Raw genomic sequence first — 20493 nt, forward strand, 5'->3', positions numbered from 1 at the left:
CGCGAGTACCGCTAGCACCGGCTCTGACGCGGTTACCGGATAACCGTTAGGCTCGACGATCCGCGAGTATTCCACCACGTGCTGTCTCACCGTGTCTCTTCCTCGAACGCGAACATCAATGCCGACTTCTTAACGCCAATCTCCTCTTCTTGTTGCCTAGGACTCTTTCTACGTCTTTCTTCCTACCGGAAAAATGTCCGAAAGAATGCATCCTATATCATTTCTAATTACGTTTATTTTTCAACTGCCAGAGATGAAAAAACCCGTGCAAGAATGATATTTATTTGCGCAAAGACTCGTTAATTAAAACAAAAAAAAAACAAAAAAAAACAAAAAAAGCAAAAGAAAGAAATCGATTCGCAAGAAAGAACATTAAGAACGGCAGAGCGTTTTTGTTCAGAAGAACCAGTCGGATCGACATGAACTTGAACTCTGAACTTGAACTTTGAACTCGGTGAAACCTTCGAACCCGGGCACATCCGGTTACGATTAAAACTCTCACGATTCAAATGCCTACGTGGATGGATCCTTTCGGGGGAAAAAAAAAGGGGGAAAAAAAAAAAAAAAAAGAAAAAAAAAAATAATAATAGTAAAAAAGAAAAACAAAGAACGCCGTTTTAATTACCTAGAGAAAAGATCTAGACGAAAGTTATACGGTAAAGGAGACGCGTTACGTGTAACGGAAAAGCATCGAGTTCTAGGAATCACGGCGGCGGATGATTCTCGCGTGACCGAGAGCGGTGCTCTTCGTTCGCACCCTCTCGACATACTCTAGGGTCTAGAGGTTAGCCGGTCAGCCGCTACTACTTTGTCTCTCTTCCATCTCTCTTCCCCCCCCCCCTCTCTCTCTCTCTCTCTTTTTCTCATTACTCCTTTCACGACGAATGACTCGAAGATTAAATTCCTGATCGTGTGCATCTCTCGGCTTCGATGATCGACCAAAGGCTGAATCGTTTTGGTACTAATGGAATTTCTAGAAAGGTAATGGCTCGTAAAATAGACGGATGTGGCGTCGATTACAGTGGAACTCCTTTAATATTGATTCTCCAGTACTTTCGTATTGTGGGAACCGCGTAAGAAATAAAGAATAATACGATCGTTTATTGCGGGGGATAACAAAACTACAGTAGTTTTACGTTTGCCCCTGATAAAAAATATTTTCTTGGAAATTCTTTTTATGTGTTGTGTGATTTTTCGGCTGTAACACGACCGACGGTAAAAAGAGTACGTATCGACGTCTCTTTTCGCTATTTGCAATTTCTATCGATTAACAAAGTCCAATTATTAATTATAATAAGGATTAATCGCCGTTAATAGAAATCGTGATAGGAAACTCATATAGTATCAATACAGAATGGAATAAGTACGATTACGATACAGTACGGTAATCGTACTGGCATAATCAACGCTCATTACCGATACTTCTGTTTAGTAGTTGGCAAGTAGTTAGTCGATAGTTCACTCGTTAGCTTCGTTACTAATTATTTGCTATTACCCGTTATATAGTATCCGGCTTATTAGCAATTAGATCGCCAATTAACTGGCCGTTATTAACAAAATCCGTAATTATGCATCCGGATGGTAACAAAACTAATTACCGTTACATTTTTCCGGCCGGGCTTTAACACGAGCTAGATACGCTTGTGAAGCTTTTGACGCGGCTATCTTTCGTCTATCTCGAATGCGCGAACAAAACCGAGCTTTGACGTTATCATCGAGCCTATTCGATGACGATGGTTAGATGTATGAAAAGAGGAAAAAGAGAGCGATGCACGCGGCACAAAATAAAATGGGACATCAAATTATTTTTATATAATATCATTGCGCTACATATTTTATTTGATCGATATGCACGAAAGAAAAAAAAAAAAAAAAAAAAAAAAAAAAAAAAAAGAAAAGTGCACGTTTGCAAAATGAAAAGACGTCGTTTCGCATCGACGGATCGCGACGGATCTATGGCGCTTGGCATTTCTTTCACGAACACATCTCGATCGTGCGAATTACGGTTTCTGCTTGAGCTCATATCCCGCGGCACATGATTCGCCTCGCTAACGAGCTTACCAAGCGTTATAGGGTAAAAGTGCGTCCGCGACGGTGAGAAGCCCTGTTCCGATGGAAGCGCGCGCGACCGTGGCACAGTTTGGCCTCTCTTACTAGCACCGACCAGCAGAAAGAATCCCCCCGATGACGCGCTCCTCTCTTGAATCCATTACTATAACTAATTTCAAGTGACCATCGTCGCCGTAACCACTGTCCGATTAATAAATACCACGAAAAAAATATCAATCCCAAGTTATATTTCCCTTCAAAATTTTTTCAAAAATATATTTACCCTAGCTAGAGTCCCCGTTCTCGTTTCGAGTGAGGAAGAATTTAATAACGCCTCGGACGTCAGAACCAAAATCAATAAACGAATTGCGTTCCGCGAGAGAGAAAGAGAGGATTCCCCGTACATCGTGCAAGCTTGCTATTTATTTTTAGGCAGATCCGTAATACTTTTTCCCTTCTTGCCTTTTACAGAAATTGCTTTATCACATCGACCCTCTCTATTCCCACGAATGAATCCATGCAATTTCAATCGATTCATGTTCGTAATCAACTTGCGATAAATATAAATCACAAAACGACGGTTTAAAAATTTGTCAACGATTGAATAATATACAGGATAAGATCGGGCAACCTAAATAACTTTCAAAATAGTTGCCGATATAGCGAATACATTTGATATCAATCGTGAATTGTCAGGAAATTGTCTTAGGCAAGACATTTCGACGGTCAATTTTAACTATCTATTTGCTAGCGTATATACGTCGCGTATACCCTTCCTTTTAATAATATTTATATATAAATAGTAGAAAAAACAAAAAAAAAAAACAAACAAAAAAAATTAATTCTTGGGAAATATCAGAGAGGAAGAAAGGGTGGAGGAGATCGATCCGATCGTAAAATCGAGGAGAGGAGAAGGTAGAAGACAACGCGTACGGCCCTGGGCTTTCGTTCCTGTATCGTGTTCAAGCCGCTCCCTCCTTTTTTTCCCCCCTTTATGCGAGCTAGCGAACGAACGAACGAACGAACGAACGAACGAACGAACGAACGAACGAGCGAGAATGAGCGAGCGAACAACGAGGAAGGGGCGCGCGAGTCGTGTCGGTTATCCTCGTTCTTGCGCATCGCGTACGGGTGGTATTACGTGGCGCGGCAGTAGGGCAAGAGTTCGATGGCCTGCAGCCTTGCAAGGCCGGTCGACGGGCAAGGTACCGAGCGCGCGCGCTGCGTCGGATCTCGTCGTTGGCGCTACCGACGCCACGACGGTGGCCAATCCTGGAGACTCCGATCAAGAGACCGGCCGTATCGACCGAAAAACATCGATGAAAGTCGGTTGCGAGTTATCGTTATGGTGCAACTTTACCGACCGGCGCTGTCGTCGCTACGTCACAATCGAAAAGGGCCGAAGGTCGATATACAGCTTCTCGTTCCTGGGGACCAATCGAAACGTAGAGCGGGAATTTCAAATGATTCTCGTCAAGCGGCACGGCGGAGTTCCTGAAAAGATTTTTTCTTTTCTTTTCTCTTTTTTGTGTTTTTTTTCTTTTTTTTTTTTTCGTTATTTACATTTTAATATTGAAATAAATGCGCATTAGGTAGATCTGATTATTCGATGATAAAAGTAACGTATCGTAAAGGTTTTATTTCATTTCGCTTGAAGTGTCGTTAACATTTTTCATGGGATACCTTATTTTTCTTTCTTTTCTTCTCGTCGTCGTTTCATTCTTATCCGATATTTATATCTCTTGGATTCCCTCGAAGATTCGTTATTAGAAATTAAAGATATCCGTCTTTTGGTGCGATCGTACGATCGAGAAATGAGATAGGTTCCGGCGAAACGCTCGACTGGGACCGCTTCTGACTCTTGCTACGTGCCGAAGCGAAACGATTTAGTGCCGGTTGCAAGAGGAGACTTCCCATTGCGACAACGGCCCATTGCCGACAACAATCGCTCCTTACGCTCTAAGAACATGTACGATCGCCTCTCCAGCCAGCACCAAGATTCGTCGAAGGCCTCCTCCTTCTTGTCGGTCGGCACGGCGATCATTTAAGGATTTTATTCGACGTCGAATTATCTATTGGAATACTTGTCTCTGGAAAAAAAAATATTAAAAAATGTTACTTTCAATGTTACATTAAAACTAAATTATGATCGATCTCTTAACATCAAGTTAATATCGTCATTTATTTTGATTTCAGGTAAGCTAATCAGTGTCATTCACGTTACCGCGTTAACAATTAACCAGAGAGATAGAGAGAGAGAGAGAGAGAGAGAGAGAGAGAGAGAGAGAGAGAGATGGGGTGGGGGGAGAGGGGGGGGAGAGAGAGAGAGAGAGAGAAATTCGGTGAGTAACGTCAAATGGAAAATTACATTAGAACGATGAAATGAAGGTATATATACATATGTAGGAGCTCCTTTAGTTGAAGCGAGAGAAACGATCTCGAGAGCGATCGATCAAGCTGGCACGGTCTTCTAGAGGCGTATTCATCGTCTCGTTTCGAAATCTCGACAAACTCGGCCTGCCGCGGCCGTCCGTAATCCGTTCTACGTAAGGTACGCGCATGTATTCCGTGTATCGTGCTCTCGCTGTCCTCGAGGGACGTTGTTCGAGGACGAGGATACGTTTTCCTTTTTACTCGCTTCTTAACGCCTCTCTGTATTCTCCCTCTCCAATCGACATGGACTTTTATCCATAGAAAGATAGAAAGAAAAAGGCTTTTTTGTCTTTCAAAAAGATATTAAAATGGAATCGTACGCGAGTCGAGGGGGATAATATTCTTCTCTCGTCGTGTTTCTTTCTCTATTTCTTTTTTTTTTTCTTCTTTTTTTTTTCTTTTCTTTTTTTTTTTTTTTTTTTTTTTTTTTGAGAAGAACAGTTCGGTCTATGTAACAAAATAACATAGGAATGTTCGGCGAACGTACATAGATCGTACATTGATCGTACATACGTACGTACCTACGTGTTACGAAAAGGACTTTGCCGAGGCTGACCAGTAGAACGTGTAAACGCGTGGTACGTGCCTATGGATAAGCGGCGTATTTTCAATGAATGCAGCGGTGGCGGACGCAAGTCGGAGCGCGCACCTTGCATAGCCATTACGTCGGCGACGCGATCCTGCGGCTAAGCCCGAGGCTATCAAGGCAGTACTCGAGAGTAGGTCGGAGAACGCGAATCTATAATATATCTATCGCTATTTTGGATTAATGCTCGAGAGAATTTGTTTCTTTTTTCTTCTTTTTTTTTTCTTTTTCCTTTTTTTCTTATTTTCCTCTTACAAGGAGAGAGGCCACGACGTATCATTCGATTCCGAGATCCCTGAGTGATCTACCTACGACTAAAACTTGAATGAATCCAATGGTTACAAGAATGTTTTGACCTATAAATCGAGAGGGAAAGAAAAAAGAGATGAATATTTTTCGAACGAGTTCACGAAGAGAAAGCGCGTTTCCAATGCGTCAGAGCGATTATACCGAAACCATTATACGCATATATCGTAAGCTCCACGGTACCATCATAATCCAGTGCTAAAGTGTTACCATATCACAGGGTTCAATGCGATCGCATTGTAAACGGATCCGATAGAATGATATTCGCGCGAATAGCTGCGAAGCGAGTCTGAGCCCATTGGAAAAGAGCGTTCTCGATATCTCCTACGTAATCGTCGTACGTATTATATGTACGTACATATATGTACGTACGAGGCCGAAGCTATAGAAAAACAAAACATGAATGAAACGATATAATATGATCGAGATAAAAATCGAATCTCGTTGAAATTATTATGTACCTAGACATTGGAAAATTTCAACCGGTATCAGCGAGCAATTAATATCGGACGAGTAATTAACTCGAAACAGGAGATTCGACCTAATATCCACGTTATTATCCGAGAACGTAGCGTACGAGCGAGTAGTTACATGGTCATCGGCGCGTCGTTTAAATTGGACAACGCGAGTGCGTCGACTGATAAATTAAACCGGCCAACGAGCATCGACTTATTAACGTCCGATCCGTATCGGGCGATGATTAGAATCACGGCTGAGAGCGTTCTGGGCTATAAGGATATATATATATATATATATATATATATATATATATATATATATATATACATATACATACTCGTAATGTACAATATAAATGCAGGTCGAACAGAGAGCGGGGGGGGGGAGAGAGAGAGAAACAAAGAATCGCGTCGAAAGAGAAGATAGAAGGAGAAAGATAAATCGACAGAGAGAAAGCGAACTATCGATTTTATCGAGAGTCATATATCGTTGCGGAATTATCCCGAGTTCTCTTCGAGCGAAGGATAAAAGTTGTCTGCAAGCAAGCGTGCACTCGCACGTTCGTTCGTGTGGCCATTAACACCGTACAAGAAGGTGCGATCCTGCGGCGTAGCCCTTGGCGATCCAAGCGAGTTGGAAGAGGAGCGCATATGAGAGCAGAATGACAGAGAAACATCTGTCAAAAGTTCCTATCCTTGTCGTCTTGGTCGTCGTCGTCGTCGTCATCCTCATCGTCGTCGTCGTCGTCGTCGTCGTCGTCGTCGTCGTCGTCGTCGTCGTCGTTGTTGTTTTAGTCGTCGTTTTAGTCGTCGTTGTCACCGTCGCCACCGTCGTCGTCGTCGTCGTCACTTTCCCCGCCTGCGGCGTCAAAAACGTTTCCGGACCTCGGCCTAACTGGAAGGGAGTAGGAGGGACGTAAGGGAGGGTCTCGATCAGTTTTTTGCAGGCCGGGCTTCTCATACTCTCTAGCGGGACACAGTATCGTCTTGCGTAACATTCGCGAAAAGCAATGCTCCGAGTAATTTCACTTTCGTTGTAATCCTTCTTAAAGACGAATCTAATTATTATTTCATGATATGAAATAGCGATCGTATGTAATTCAAGAAAGCAGAATATCCTAGGATAAGTTAGATTGCAAAATTATCGAGGAGAATCGAGACGAAAATTGCGCCTCACGTACAATATCTCTTGATCTCTCCCTCTCATTGTTGGTCTCTCGTTAGACTTAGGGCCGAGTTTTCGACGCGTCGCACAGGTCATGGACATATATCGAGAGGTCGTCGGCGACGTTTTAGAAGCGGGCAGCGCGGAGAGACCCAGATTTCATTTTCGTTGATGAGCTTGGCATCGGTCCAGCTCGACTAAATATATACTCCCTTTCTCTCTTTCTCTCTGTCGCCATCTCTCTCTCTCTCTCTATCTCTCTCTCTCTCTCTCCCTCTCTCTCTCTCTCTCTCTCTTACCCTCTTTCTTTCTCGAGATCGTTCCTTCCACATCACGATTTTCGTGCGGACCGAGAGAGCCAGGATCGAAACGATCGAGATCCATCGCGATCAAGACTTGCCCAACTTCGAACTTGGAACAATGGATGTACGTAACGAGGAAGGAGGATATCGTTAGAAACGTTACGCAGTTAGTTCTCTACTACCACCAGGAATAATATCATCGAAAAAGGTTTCCTCGAAATGAGAATCCCCGAGCAGTCGTCGCCGTCGGCGTAACACCTTTGTATCCGTGAGTCGTGCCAAAAAAGTTCTACCGCGGCCGAGGGAACGCGATATATTTGACTTAACCGCTCGTTACTGGAACATCTAGCAAAGTAAATTGAGCGAAGGCGTTATCTTGCTTCGTTTATTTCGATATACCTACCTCACGAAGCTGAACCTTTCTTTTCACCTACGATAAGATAGATATCTAATAATCCTATACGAATCCGTCCATCGTAAACTCTCGAAAGAGGGAGCAGGTGTGTTTCAGCTGGAAAATCACGTTTCCTCGACCATAAGTTTCACCACGAAATTTATGAGACTTTGTAGTAATGGTTAGGAGGTGTAAAGTCAACGACAAAGACAGAGAGAGAGAGAGAGAGAGAGAGAGAGAGAGAGAGAGAGAGAGGGTAGGGGACGAGAGACTGAGAATGAAAAAAAATTGTGGTAGCTTTTCCGAAAAGAAAGTCGACAATCCTTTTCCTCTCTTGCGGTTGGTCTAGGTTTTCCTTCGTTCTTAGTTTTGGGATAACGGTTCGTCGAATGCGTACGGTTGTCGCAATTTAATTTACTGCAGAGGACCGACTGGAAATTTCACTTTGCTTCGCGCTACCTTATAATACTGTTGGACGTGCCAAAAGAGCTCATTGAACTCGGTTATCGACGTGAAAGTTACCTACGACAATGGTCAACGTCGATTCATTCCTCTTGCCCAGGTACCGTCCTCCTCGTAAACATTTCTACGAAAAACGTTTTGAGCAACATGCTTTCTTCATTTGTGGAATACGTAAGACATTTCTCAAAAAAAATCTCTCTCTCTCTCTCTCTTTCTCGCTCTCTCTGGAAAAACACACCGAATAACGTCCCTGATTAACACTATGTGCCCTTTATACGTAAGCTTATGATAATCAGAAACGTTTCTATTACGCTGACAAAATTTGTACATCTATTTTTAAAACTCTGATCGTTAAATGGTAGTCCTTTCCATTTCTCATTTTGATCCTTTCACCAATTTCGTTCCGGTACGTTCGAAGGGAGAGCGAGCGAGCAAGAGAGAGAGAGAGAGAGGGGGGGGGGGGAGGGAGAGAGGGAGAGGGAGAGAGAGAGGGAAAGATAATTTTTGAAATATCACTAGCTCTCTCCTGGGGGGCCTTCACCCTGAAATGCCAAGCAGCCATAATTTTTACGACTCTGAGGTACTTCTATTGTTGCGAACAACATGCAACGAAACATTCTGTACAATCGATACACGCACCTCTTCTCCAACGTATTTTCTCTCTTTTCTTTCAAATAATTTTCATTTTTTCCGATATTACTTATTTAGCTTCTTTAAGCATCGAAACGTTTCATCCGACGTGTAACCATTTAACCTTCTATCGCCTTATTATCTTATTTGCGTAACTACGACCGATGAACGACGAGAAACCCATTGCTTTCACGCGACTTTACAAAAAGATGGAATAGAAAAACGTCGTTCTCTCTTTCTCTTCTGTAATTACCAACGCTTGTCTACGCTCGTCCATAAAGACTCGTTTACTTATCGCTAATCGACGTCTCGCGTCTATCCCCCTGACAATCGATAAAACCACCTCTCTCGATATCTCACATTAACATAAATTCTACTCCCGGATCGAATTAATTGGAAAAAAAAAAAAAAGAAAAAAGAGGAAAAAAAAATGCGGGAGTAAAGTACTTACTATAGACGCATGCATATGCACGTTGCAGCACATACGCAAAGAAACTTTTCTGTTCTGTAATCTGCTACTCCATAAAAAAAGTTTATCTCCTGAATTCGTCCGTCCAGTCAGATATAACTCGATCTTAATCGGTATCCTTTCGAGTCTTACACGATGCACGTCGCTTTCTACGTGACGCTCGAAGGATAAAGGAGGTTGAAGGATTGCGCGATCCTCGACGGCTCGTTTTCGGCGACAGGAATTTCAATGGGCAAGATTGGCGCGCTTGCGAGCGAGTTATAACGCTGGCTATGAGGAGAGCGAGCGAGCGAGAGAGAGAGAGAGAGAAAGAGGAGGTGACGTGGTGACGTGGCTAACGGTACATCCCTGCACGCTTTCAATGGTCTACCAACCTACCTACCCACCTACCTACGTATCCGCACCGGTGGCGTTCGCTCTTAAACACGAGCGTCGAGGCCCCCGCATCGATCGCGCCTATATGTATAACGCGCGTATGCCTATCGATCGGCCCGACTCGCCTACAACGCCTCCTCCTTCACCTCCACCACCTTTACCACCACCACCACCACCACCACCACCACCACCACCACCTCCTTCTCCAACTTCTCAACGTGAAAAGACGAAAGGAAAAGAGGCGCCTCTTATGGTTTTTTGCACGTCGTTTCGCTCGATCTACACAACACATTCAACTATTGTATAGGACTAGGATGACGACGATCAAGTCGCAAAATATCTTTCGCACGTGCTCCTCGAATCAGACACAGCAGGTAGAACGTACGAATTTGGAACTCTCCGAGTCCAACTCGCTGCGGGACACCAATTTGGTAATCCTTAAATGGATTGCCGTCCTTATTTTCAACAGTCCTCTTTGTATTTTTCATCTTTTCTCTTTTTTTCTTTCTTTCTTTTTTTTTCTTTTTTTTCTTTTTTTTTTTTTTTTTGTTCCTTTTCCTTCCCATACAGCTACAATGTTACTTAAGATTCTCATTTCTCGCCTACTGAAATTTCTACCGATATGCAAGCTTTTTTTCCCCTCGTCAGGAAAATAAGTCGAGCCAACTCAGACGCGCGTAAGATAGCACGTAATTTTATAATCCGCTTGGATTACTTTTCCATCGCACGTTTTCCTCTTCGATCGGTCGCACCACGAACGAATACTAGTAACGTTCTTTCGTTTGTTCGGGACTACCTTTTCGAAGCGAGCCACCTATCTCGAACTCTCTTTCGAGTGAGCTTAAGAATGCTAAAACGTTTGCCTCGGTCATTGACTGAGCGTATGCCTATCGAGGAAATAACTGTAATCCGTTTCTTCATCGGCGATGATGACGATGGTGGAATCGGTAAGAGCAGCCCGCCCACCAAAATTTTTGACTTTGGTTAATAGTGTTTTCTTTTTTATATGTCTTATACGTATGGACGAGTCTTTTTTTTATTTCCCTATCGATACGTTTAGGAATATATATTAAGTAAATTCGCGCGGCGAGAATCGTGGAAATCGATGTGAAATCTTTTAACTCGATTATCAGACGTTCGATGCGCTCCGATTGGCATGGAAGACGACGCCGTACGGATTGGTTACGAGCTGTTAAGCCTTTGCAATTCCGACCAACTTTCTTGCACCTGATAGATACGTGGACGACGATGATTATACGATTCTTTACATATTATCTCTTTCGAAAAAGATTCATTAATGGTAACTAATCTGGACATTAACCTTTTGTTATCGTTACTGTTATAGTTTCCTATTATTCACGGCACCAAGGTCGACTTCCGGAGTACATATGATCGTACTCTAGACTTCCTTCCGCTGCGATAGAATTGATCGAAAGAAACGGAACTTTTTTCTATTATTGAAAATCATCCACTTCTCTCTCTCTCTCTCTCTCTCTCTCTCTCTCTCTCTCTTTCTCTCGCTCGCTCCACCTCTCTTTCTCTCTTTTCTTTATCGGTAATAAAAGAAAAGTTTTTCACCGGTCGGAGGCTGATCGATTCTATCGCATATCTTCCCACGTATACCTGTAAGAAATCCTCCGTCTCGAATAATATGCGAAACGACAATGAGAGGAGGAGGCCTCTCGATTGAGGGTGGACGACCTAACGGTGCGATATCGAGTGTCGGTGGTGCTCTTGTATCGCGAGATACAGATGTTCTATCCTCCTATTACGTTTTCGATCCCCATCTCTTTTCTTCTCTTCGCTCTCGAAACGCAGCAATCCGGTCCAAGAAAATTTTCAACGAAACGTTTCGAGCTTTAGATATATCAACGGCATTTACGTTCTCTTTCTTTCTCTTTGCAACTCGTTCGAATTCTTCAAAACCGATCGATAACGCGACTTCTCTCGACTTTGCGAATCTACGGCAGCGTATCTAAATTTACCGTCGTGAATTTATCCTCTACAGTTTCCCTGATACTTTTCTCTGCTCGACCTTAAATCGTTACGACAAAAATCCTAAGTTAACTCTTATTCTAGATGAAGGATATGGAGTATTTGCCAATCGAAATCGTTTTTATTCAGAAATGGTTCAACAATTATTCATAATGGTATCCTAAAAGATTCACGAAATTGCGTCCTCTTATATCTTTCTTCTTGTAAGAAAATTGACTCGTCTCCACGTGGGCTATATATGCCTATGTATATACATGTATATAGCTACTTATATGAAGGATTTTCGAATCGAAAATACGAAAGCCGGTACCCCGTCTTAATTCAGATCGCGAAGCAAGAACAACGGGAGAGAAGGTTCTTTATATTCGAGCCATGCCAAAGGCCCGCGAGATTCCTTGATGAGCCTTAACGGTGATACCTGCTGTGTGTTGTTACGTGTATACTTTCTGGCAAGTATACAACGCCTACGGCCGGCATCTTCTGGGCCGATCGATCGCAGGGGGACGATCGATCGTCGTGGCAAGTGCGTGCGCCGCCTTACACCCGTCCTCGTCGTCGTCGTCGTCGTCGTCGTCGTCGTCGTCGTCGTCATTGTCGTTTCTAGATGTTATGTTGCAAGGGACCAAAGTAGCTAACCGATCGTTTAAAGACGACGTCGAGATAATGCTCCTTTGATTTTTTTTTCTTTTTTTTTTTTTTTTTTTTTTTCTTTATAACCACTATCATCGTCGTATGATAAATTTACGTGCTTTTCTTCTCTTTTCGATATAACTATATATTTTTCTAGTTATAGTAACGTAGATCCGATGGCTAGAGACGAACTAAATCCTATTTGTTCCGTTTGCCTTTCCTTTTATCCTTCTTCACGTGTGTACATACGTAGAGATATGTACGTAACTCGGTCGGAAGCTTTCTTCTTATCCTGACCTTTCTTTCACATTAAAACTTCCTCGCTCGTTCGTCCTTGTTCCTCCAAAAGACGCCTTGAAAAGGACGATCCGCGTTCGTGCAAATGCAATATACGAAAGTTTCAAGTCAAACACAAAAAAAAAGGAAACTTTGCGAGAATTAAATAAGACAAAATGGTTCAATTCGTCTTCAAGAATTTCACGAATTCTTTTTGTTCTCGATCGAGAATAATGGACATGTTTAACGCACGTGTTACAATTTTTAAACGAACCCGCCACGTACGCGAAGAACACCTGCTGGAGCTTCTAGCGAGAATAGATATCAATGCGGGACGCATAGCAACGAAGGGAAAAGAGAAACGGGGTAACTTACCCTCAATGTGATACTGTTTAAAGCGGCTTCTTGACTTTTTTCTTTTTTTCACGGACTTCGAAAGATAAAATCATTCGAAGTGAGTACCAATACCGTTTCCTATTCGAGTATCCTCCATGTTTATACACCTTGATTCATTGATACCCATACTCGATAAGATTAAAAATGAAACGAGAGGATTCATCTTGGGATTCAGATTTCATCGGATAATTAGTCCAAGAAATGGAAAGAAAGAGAGACGCACTTAGGTAGGATTAAATGCTCGAACGAGTCGAGTTTACGTCCTCGAAAGATGAATTCCCAACGTTCTTCTCTCTCTTTCTCTCTCTCTCTCTCTCTCTCTCTCTCTCTCTCTCTTCCTCTCTCTCACACACACGATTTTACGAGTCGATACGACTAAAAGTAACACCTCGTGCGAATGCAAGAGAAGCATCAGCCGGAAGGAAAACAAGCACGACCACTCTAGCACCCTGTCGAAGAGGAAAGGATGTACGTATGCTAGAGGGAGAGAGAAAAAGAAGAAGGGGTGACCTGCCCCAACGTGATCCTGTTTACAGCAACCCTTCTTCGACGAAACTTTTCTCGAATCTCTCTCGCCACGTTTCCAAGTTATCCGTAAGCTCTCAGCGTTGGCACTTTCTTCTTCTAGCTCTTCATACACACACACACACACACACACACACACACACACACATATATATACATATATATATCTTTCTCTCTCTCTCTGTCCCTTTCGTTGGCCCCTCCAAGACGACCGGTGTGCCCCACTCCCTCCCATGGAAGCCCTCCGCGCTACTGCGCTCATGCTTTCCTTCCCTCTCCCACCCTCTTCGCGCATAAACCTTCTCACTCTGTCTTTCTCCCTCTTGCTCCTCTCTCTCTCTCTCTCTCTCTCTCTCTCTTTCTCCTATCTATCGCGTTCCTCGCACTCTCTCGCTCCCTCGTTGGTTCGGTACGCTGCGCGCGCTCCCTCCGGCGGAGGCCAGAGGGAGAGAAGCGGAGGGCAGAAGAGGGAGCGAGAGGAAGATAGAGAGAGAGTAAGAGTGCAGAAACGGTGGGGCTGGCTCTGTTCGGTCTTGCGCGGCGCACACTAGTCAACCCGGAGCCACGGTCGTCGTAGGAACTGTCGTAGGAACCGCCGTAGGAACCGCCGTAGGAGCCGTCGTTTTCTCGTTTCTCGCGAGGGACACCGCTTGGTGCTCGTTATTATCTTTGTCCTCGTTTTGTTCGTCGTCGGTTCGTTCCGGCGTTTCTTTGAGAAATTTCAAAAGATATCTCGAAAAATGAATTAAAAGAAAAAAAAAAAAAAAAGAAAAAAAAAGGAGAAAAAAAAAGAAAAAAGAAAGAGGAAAACAAGAAACGACAGGAGAAACAGAGTGCGCGAGTGTACGGAATAAATTGAAGATATATAGAGAGAGAAAGAGAGACTAAATACAGAAAGATTTTTAATTTCTTAAGGGTGCTCTCTCTTTCTCTCTCCCTCTACGCATACCGCAAGTGAGCACACGTACGCGCGCGCGCGCGCGCGCGAGCGCATAGTTTCCGCCGCGAAAAAGTATTGCGTGCTCGTACGTGGACCGATGGCAAAACTGCGGATGACGATCGTGGCGCGAAGAGTCGCAAAGTTCTCTTCTACGGCGCCGCCTCGTGCTCGAAGAGTCGCGGAAGAGAAGACGACGGGGTCGTGACTGTCCCCCGCGTGCGTGCCACCAGTCGACGCCCCGATCGAGAACGTCCGAGTTCTCTCTTCGGCTCTCGGGAGGATCGTCATAGATACACCGGTCTTTTTATCGAAGTGTTGTGCGGTGCTCTTAGAGAGTATCGACGTTTCTTGGGACTTCCTAGTGACACCTTTATTCCCTCTCTCTCATTCGCTCTCTACCTCTCTTTCTCTCTCCCTCTCTCTCCCTCTCTCTCTCTCTCTCTCTCTCTCTCTCTCTCTCTCTCTCTCATTTTCTGTCTCTTCGCCTGTCTATCCACCGTCTCTTTTCTCCCTACCTACGTATCTCTACCACCCCTATCATCCCTAACCCCCAAGAATCCCTCGTCGACGTTGTCTCGTGCAGTGCGAAGAAAATACACGAATAAATCGTTTCTCTTGTGCTATTCGGTGAAAGTGAATCAAATGATAATAATAATGATAATCGAAAGTTGTGAAAAAAACGACGTATGAAACGGAGGTGGTGATCCAAAGATTCTTTGAGATTCTTCGTACGATAGTATAGTAATATTAATAGCACTAATAATAATAATAATAGTAATAATAATAATAATAATAATAATAATAATAATAATAATAATAATATTAATAACAACAGGGTGTGCAACGACAGTGCATTCGACGAGGAACTTTTGCTACTTCTATTACTACTACTGTGATTTATGTGTATACACGCTCGAAGGAGAAAAGAGGATCGATCCTCGAAACTCGTCCCGTTTAAATTTCTCTCTCGGTACTTCGCGGTGACTCATTTCGGCGAAAGTAAGACGCGCCGCCCGGAAAGGAGAGTTTCTGGTGTGTTTCTTAAAAAGAAAAAGGAAGAAGGGGAGAAAGAAGAAATTAAAGTAGCGCGAATATCGTTCTCTCGATCGCTTTCATCTCTCTTCCGTCGATCCTCTTTGCACAGCTTCGCGTCTGCTTATGCATCCGACTCACCCATTCGATTCCCTCTCGCCCACTCCATCATTTACCTCCCGGTTATGGATATTATTAAGTAATACTTAGACCGCGCGCGATCGCGCTCTCTCGATGTGTCGCCGCGCTCTGCGTGTGCGCGTGCGCGCCTACTGTACGCAGGCGAATGGGAAAACGCGGGTTCTCATTCCGAGCTTCGCCGATTTATCGAGCCCGCCAAAAATCTCTCGTACGCTTTCCTTACGTAATCTCTCGTCCTTTTCTCTCTTTCGTACGTACGATTTATGTAGATACGAAGGGCGAAACTTTTCTCAAGGCCTACGTCATACCAGAGAGTTCACGTGCGATTAAAAAAAAAAAAAAAAAAAGAGAAAATAAAAAAAGAAAAACGGAATGGTAATAAATAGGAGACTATTACTAGATTCACCACGTTCGAAGACGACAAGGATTTGTCGATGACGAACGCGAAGAGATACGGAGGCTCGTGCGCCTCCGCTTTTATCTCTAATCGCGCGTCCTCGCGCAATGCAAGCGGAAATGCCCACGTGCACGTAGATATATCGAGGAAAGAAAGAAAAGACACAAGAGTCGGATGAAAATCGATGAAAAGAATGTTTAATTGCGAGCTCGTGAATTTGCCATTCCATCTCTCTCTCTCTCTCTCTCTCTCTCAAATCTTTCGATAAGATAAGCGTATAAATATTTACTAATAGCATTCGTCGAAACGCATTCGTAAACACGTTCGAGGATCGCGTTGCTCCATTTCCACCTAATCTAATACTTCGTCGAGAGCAATGACCGTGAACTTTGCAATTACTATTCGTAATCCCCTAAAATCTATTTCTTCGGACGATCGAATCTCAATCTATAGGAATCTTAGAATTGGTCCCATCAATGTGTTGGCGTTGTTATAATTTCTACTTATACTATCGCTGATTATCATGCCATTTATTGTTCAACTATCTTCCTTTCTCTCTCTCTCTCTCTCTCTCTCTCTCTCTCTCTCTCTCTCTCTTTCTCTCTCTCTCTCTCTTGGCTTTTACGCACGACCTTCCGCAGAAAACGTAGTTGGAATCTTTAGTCTCTAAGGACCGAGTTTTGCTCTTGGAACTCAACTTGCCATTCTTAAAGTCGGCGCGAGCCGGCTTCGCGTAAGTATATACGCGCGAGACGTAATCGCGCAAAGTTGCACTCGCGCTCGCACGGCACCGTGTGTATATATACGTGAATTACTTTCGCCCCGGGGGGCATCGCATCTTATTTAGGTCGTGTACACGTAGCCGTACACTTTGGTTCTGGCACGAGCGTGCCGCCGTTATTACGGCATCGTAGTCGTCGTCGTCGTCGTCGTCGTCGTCGTAGTCGTTAGTCGTCGTCGTTGTATAGTTCTCAGCTACCATCAAGAGAGAGAAGGGGGAAGGGGAGGGCGGGAGGGAAAGAAAGAGTTGCTCGTGCAGGTGATTCCAACCTATACGGACTTGTCCTCGACGAGTCTCGAGTCTTCGATCTCTATGCGGTCGCTCTACATATATATATAATAGTCTTGTTTTGTAATATTGGGCAGATAATATGCACTAGCAAGTGAAAACTAAAAACTCTTTATATACAAAAAAAGTTTTTACCATCTAGTTATGGTCCGTTAAGATAGCAAAAAATTTATTTATGTTTACAATTATTCGTTACACTTTGTGCGTGATCCTTATAGAACGTTATCCTCCAAGTAAGAAATAACTTTGATAATTTTTGCAAATCGTAAATATTTGAGACACTTGTTTCAATACTTATCCGATATGGAATGACCGACAAGGAATTATCGACAAGATAAAAGACTAAATTTGCTGCGTAATTATTCGAAGAAATAGATATCATCGAGAAGTAAGGAAACGAAAAGAAGATCGATCTCTCTCGAACCGTGGAACATAAAGTTCTGTTACGATGCGAGAAGAGGAGGAGATCCGATCTCGCGTGCTACGTCACAGACAGTAGAGCAGGTCCGTTGCGTGTACTGTTAGGAAGCAGCTAACCGTTCGTTCGGACGGGTGAAAAGAGCGTGTTGCTCGAGGGAGGAGGGAAGAAGTACTACATAGGTCATAGAATATATACGCTCCGTTTATCTGTGTGCGCGAGTGTTCGCGGGACGCGTGCTGCTGCTGTTGGTCGAACGAGTAGCGAGAGAGAAGGACGATGATGGTAGTAGTAGGGTGAACGATAGAGAGCGTGTGCAACTGAGAGAGAGAGAGAGAGAGAGAGAGAGAGAGAGAGAGAGAGAGGAGTAGATCGAGTCAGTGGGCTAGTAGGACCGGCAGAATGTTAGCTCGACTCGGTTCTCCCTCTACGTATATCCGCTGCGTCGTCCCACTCGCGCGCACACGCATACACACACGTACTATACCTACGAATGCGCCACCGTGAAACGTTCTTTCTTATGGACCTATATATACTACATACGCACGGTCGAAGGGCGACGACGATATACGTTCTTTCGAGTACTTCAGCAAAGAAGTACATACCTACTACTACTCCCGCACGTAGAGAGCAGCTCTAACCAACACTAAGAGGTGGTAGCCATGTAGATAGGTAGGTAGGTAGGTAGGTAGGTAGATAGGTAGATAGGTAGGTAGGTAGGTAGGTAGAGTCGACACACAAACGAGAAGGGTAGTAGGCGTTATGCAGAAGCTCTTATATAGCTATGCAAAGGGGTGTAAGTATAAATATATCTCACTCCCCCTCCTTTCTCTCTCTCTCTCTCTCTCTCTCTCTCTTTAGTTACACGAAAGAGTGAACGAGAGAGAGAGAGAGAGAGAGAGAGAGAGAGAGAGAGAGAGAGAGAGGTAGAGGTGTGGAAGTAGGTGTGGGTGCATCGCCGTGGAGCTTCCTTCCACGGCAAATCCTACCAGTTCTGGTCTATAAAAGCGAGGAGAAACTATAGAGCGTCATGAAAGCACATGGAGAGTAGGCAGAGTCGGTGAATATGTAGGCAAGGGGGGTGCCGTCGGTGTTAAGCAAGGCAAGCAGGCAGGCAGGCAGGCAGGCTGGTAAGCTTGCTCCGCTGGTGGTCGCTCGCTCGCTCGCTTCCGAGCTTCGCTCGATAGCAAAGTGCGGTTCCCCTCGACACGAAGCTCTTTCGTCGTACTTGCAACGCGGCAGGATTAAAGGGGAACCTTCGAAGCGCTGGAATGCGAACGCTCAAAGAGAACGAGACCTCCTTCCGCGAGAATTCTCTCCTCTTCGTTCTCTACGTGCCTTCTTCTTATATATAATCTCTTGATAGAGAAAATAATATATTATTTCAAGTTTTTCATCAATTTTGAAAAGAGAATAATTTTCCAATCTGAAAGATTATTCTCTTGTTAAATATTAAACCTTCGATCGAGGAATCCCTGTTTGCGTATCGATCAACGTGGACACATTCGTTGCGTAATTTCAACGAGAAAGGTGTATCTAGGTAATCTATCTATCTATCTCCGGGTCTGGATACATTTATCTGTAATCTAAAAAAAAAAAAAAAAGAAAAAAAAAAAGGAAAAAATAGAAAAAGAAAAATAGTAGGTCGCGTACGATAATCGGAATGCCACTGGCAAGAGTTGCACATGTTTGTTTCCTTCTCACGATAACAAAAAGCCCATAGAAAATCTCATTCGTTTCGATCGAGAGAACGAACATATCGCGCATCGAACGTTTTAGGCATCGAATCGACGATACTGTTTACAGATCCGACGAGAAAGGAAAGACGATTAAAAGTATAAGCATGTCGCGTCTTCGAACGAAGATCATCGTTGACGAGTACACTGGATTCGATAATAACTTTATCGTTGCCTCGGGAAAAAGCACGACGAGTTGGTTGGGAGTGATTCGAGTGCGTGGCGATTAGATATAGGGCGATAGTTTTTCCCTAGGATCGAAAAGAAGAGAAGAAAAGAAGGGCAAAGAAGAGAAGAGAAAAGAAAAGAAAAGAAAAGAAAAGAAAAGAAAAGAAAAGAGAGGAAAAGAAAAGAAAAGAAAAGAAAAGGAAGGAAGGAAGGAAGGAAGGAAGGAAAGAAGAATCGAGGCGCGGTGTCGTGCTGGATACCGCGCGCCAAAAGCGTCCGAGAGGGTGGAGGAAGCGAAAGAAGAAGTGGAGGTGACGATAGTCGTTGGGAGAAGAGGCGTCGGTGGTGGTGGAGGTGGTGGTGGTGGTGGAGGAGGAGGAGGAGGAGGAGGAGGAGGAGGAGGTGGGGGTGGAGGAAGAGGAGGAGAAAAGGAAGAAGAAGACGTCGATCGGTGGTGGAAAAGACGTCGGCGTCGAGTGGACGTCGAAGGTTTATCACGGCGGATGTTAGGCCGGGCCGATCAAGGGCACCGACGACGACGGGCGATCGCGCGGTGTGAGAGGAGGAAGAAGTGGAGGAGGAGGAGGAGAAGCTGCCAGAGGGAGACGGGAGAGGACCGTCACCACGGCGTTCAACATGTTCGAGATGTGGAGCGCGGTGAGTTCCAAGCTGGAACACTCCGCGACCTCCTCGGGTTCGCCGTTGCCGCTGACGTCGCACGCGCCGCAGACTCCGCATACCTCGTCCGGGAGCATCAAAGGTAAAGAGAAGTGAAAAAGAAAAAAAAGAAAAAAAAAGAAAAAAAAGGAAAAAGAGTCAAGTGGATAGAGAGCTAAAAACCGTTTACGAATTTACACTTTTACCGAGTTACCGCCATTTTTTTCTTTTCCTTTTTCTTTTCTCTTTCTCTTTTTCTTTCTTTTTTCTTTTCTTTTTTCTTTTTTTACACGCGAGACACGCGACCTACAATACAATGAGAATATACCTTTCGCGCCACTCTGACTGTATGAGTTTCTTTGAGAAGAACGATTACGTGACTCCCGAGTTCCCACGATTGTTCGCCGAACGGCAAAAGATTATGTGTATGTATGCATGTAGGAACATGCTGTATCGCGTGTGCCGTTCAAATTTTCTTCCACCG

General features: G+C 44.0%; 2 protein-coding genes and 1 long non-coding RNA gene across 5 annotated transcripts in view; 2 read left to right on the forward strand and 1 right to left on the reverse strand.

Moving 5' to 3' along the window:
* Positions 1-20493, forward strand: part of LOC124955205 (dynactin subunit 6) — a 73924-nt gene that overhangs the window by 12640 nt on the left and 40791 nt on the right. The window lies entirely within an intron of this gene.
* Positions 1-20493, forward strand: part of LOC124955184 (probable nuclear hormone receptor HR3) — a 72459-nt gene that overhangs the window by 12640 nt on the left and 39326 nt on the right. Inside the window, exon 1 of one of the 3 annotated variants that reach the window (XM_047509252.1) lies at positions 19752-20112. The exons of the other annotated variants lie outside the window; for them this stretch is intronic. Within the exon in view, the coding sequence (XP_047365208.1) occupies positions 19989-20112 (124 nt within the window). The 5' untranslated portion in view covers positions 19752-19988. Of the gene's footprint in view, positions 1-19751; positions 20113-20493 lie in introns of those variants that run through there. 3 annotated transcript variants of the gene reach the window in all.
* Positions 2896-20493, reverse strand: part of LOC124955211 — a 58842-nt gene continuing 41244 nt past the window's right edge. Inside the window, exons 2-3 of the long non-coding RNA XR_007102797.1 lie at positions 3733-4139; positions 2896-3543 (exon numbers count right to left, since the gene is read on the reverse strand). This is a non-coding gene — a long non-coding RNA (uncharacterized LOC124955211). The remainder of the gene's footprint in view (positions 3544-3732; positions 4140-20493) is intronic.

Source organism: Vespa velutina, chromosome 17, assembly GCF_912470025.1.
Source record: "Vespa velutina chromosome 17, iVesVel2.1, whole genome shotgun sequence".
Classification (NCBI taxonomy): Eukaryota; Metazoa; Arthropoda; class Insecta; order Hymenoptera; family Vespidae; genus Vespa; species Vespa velutina.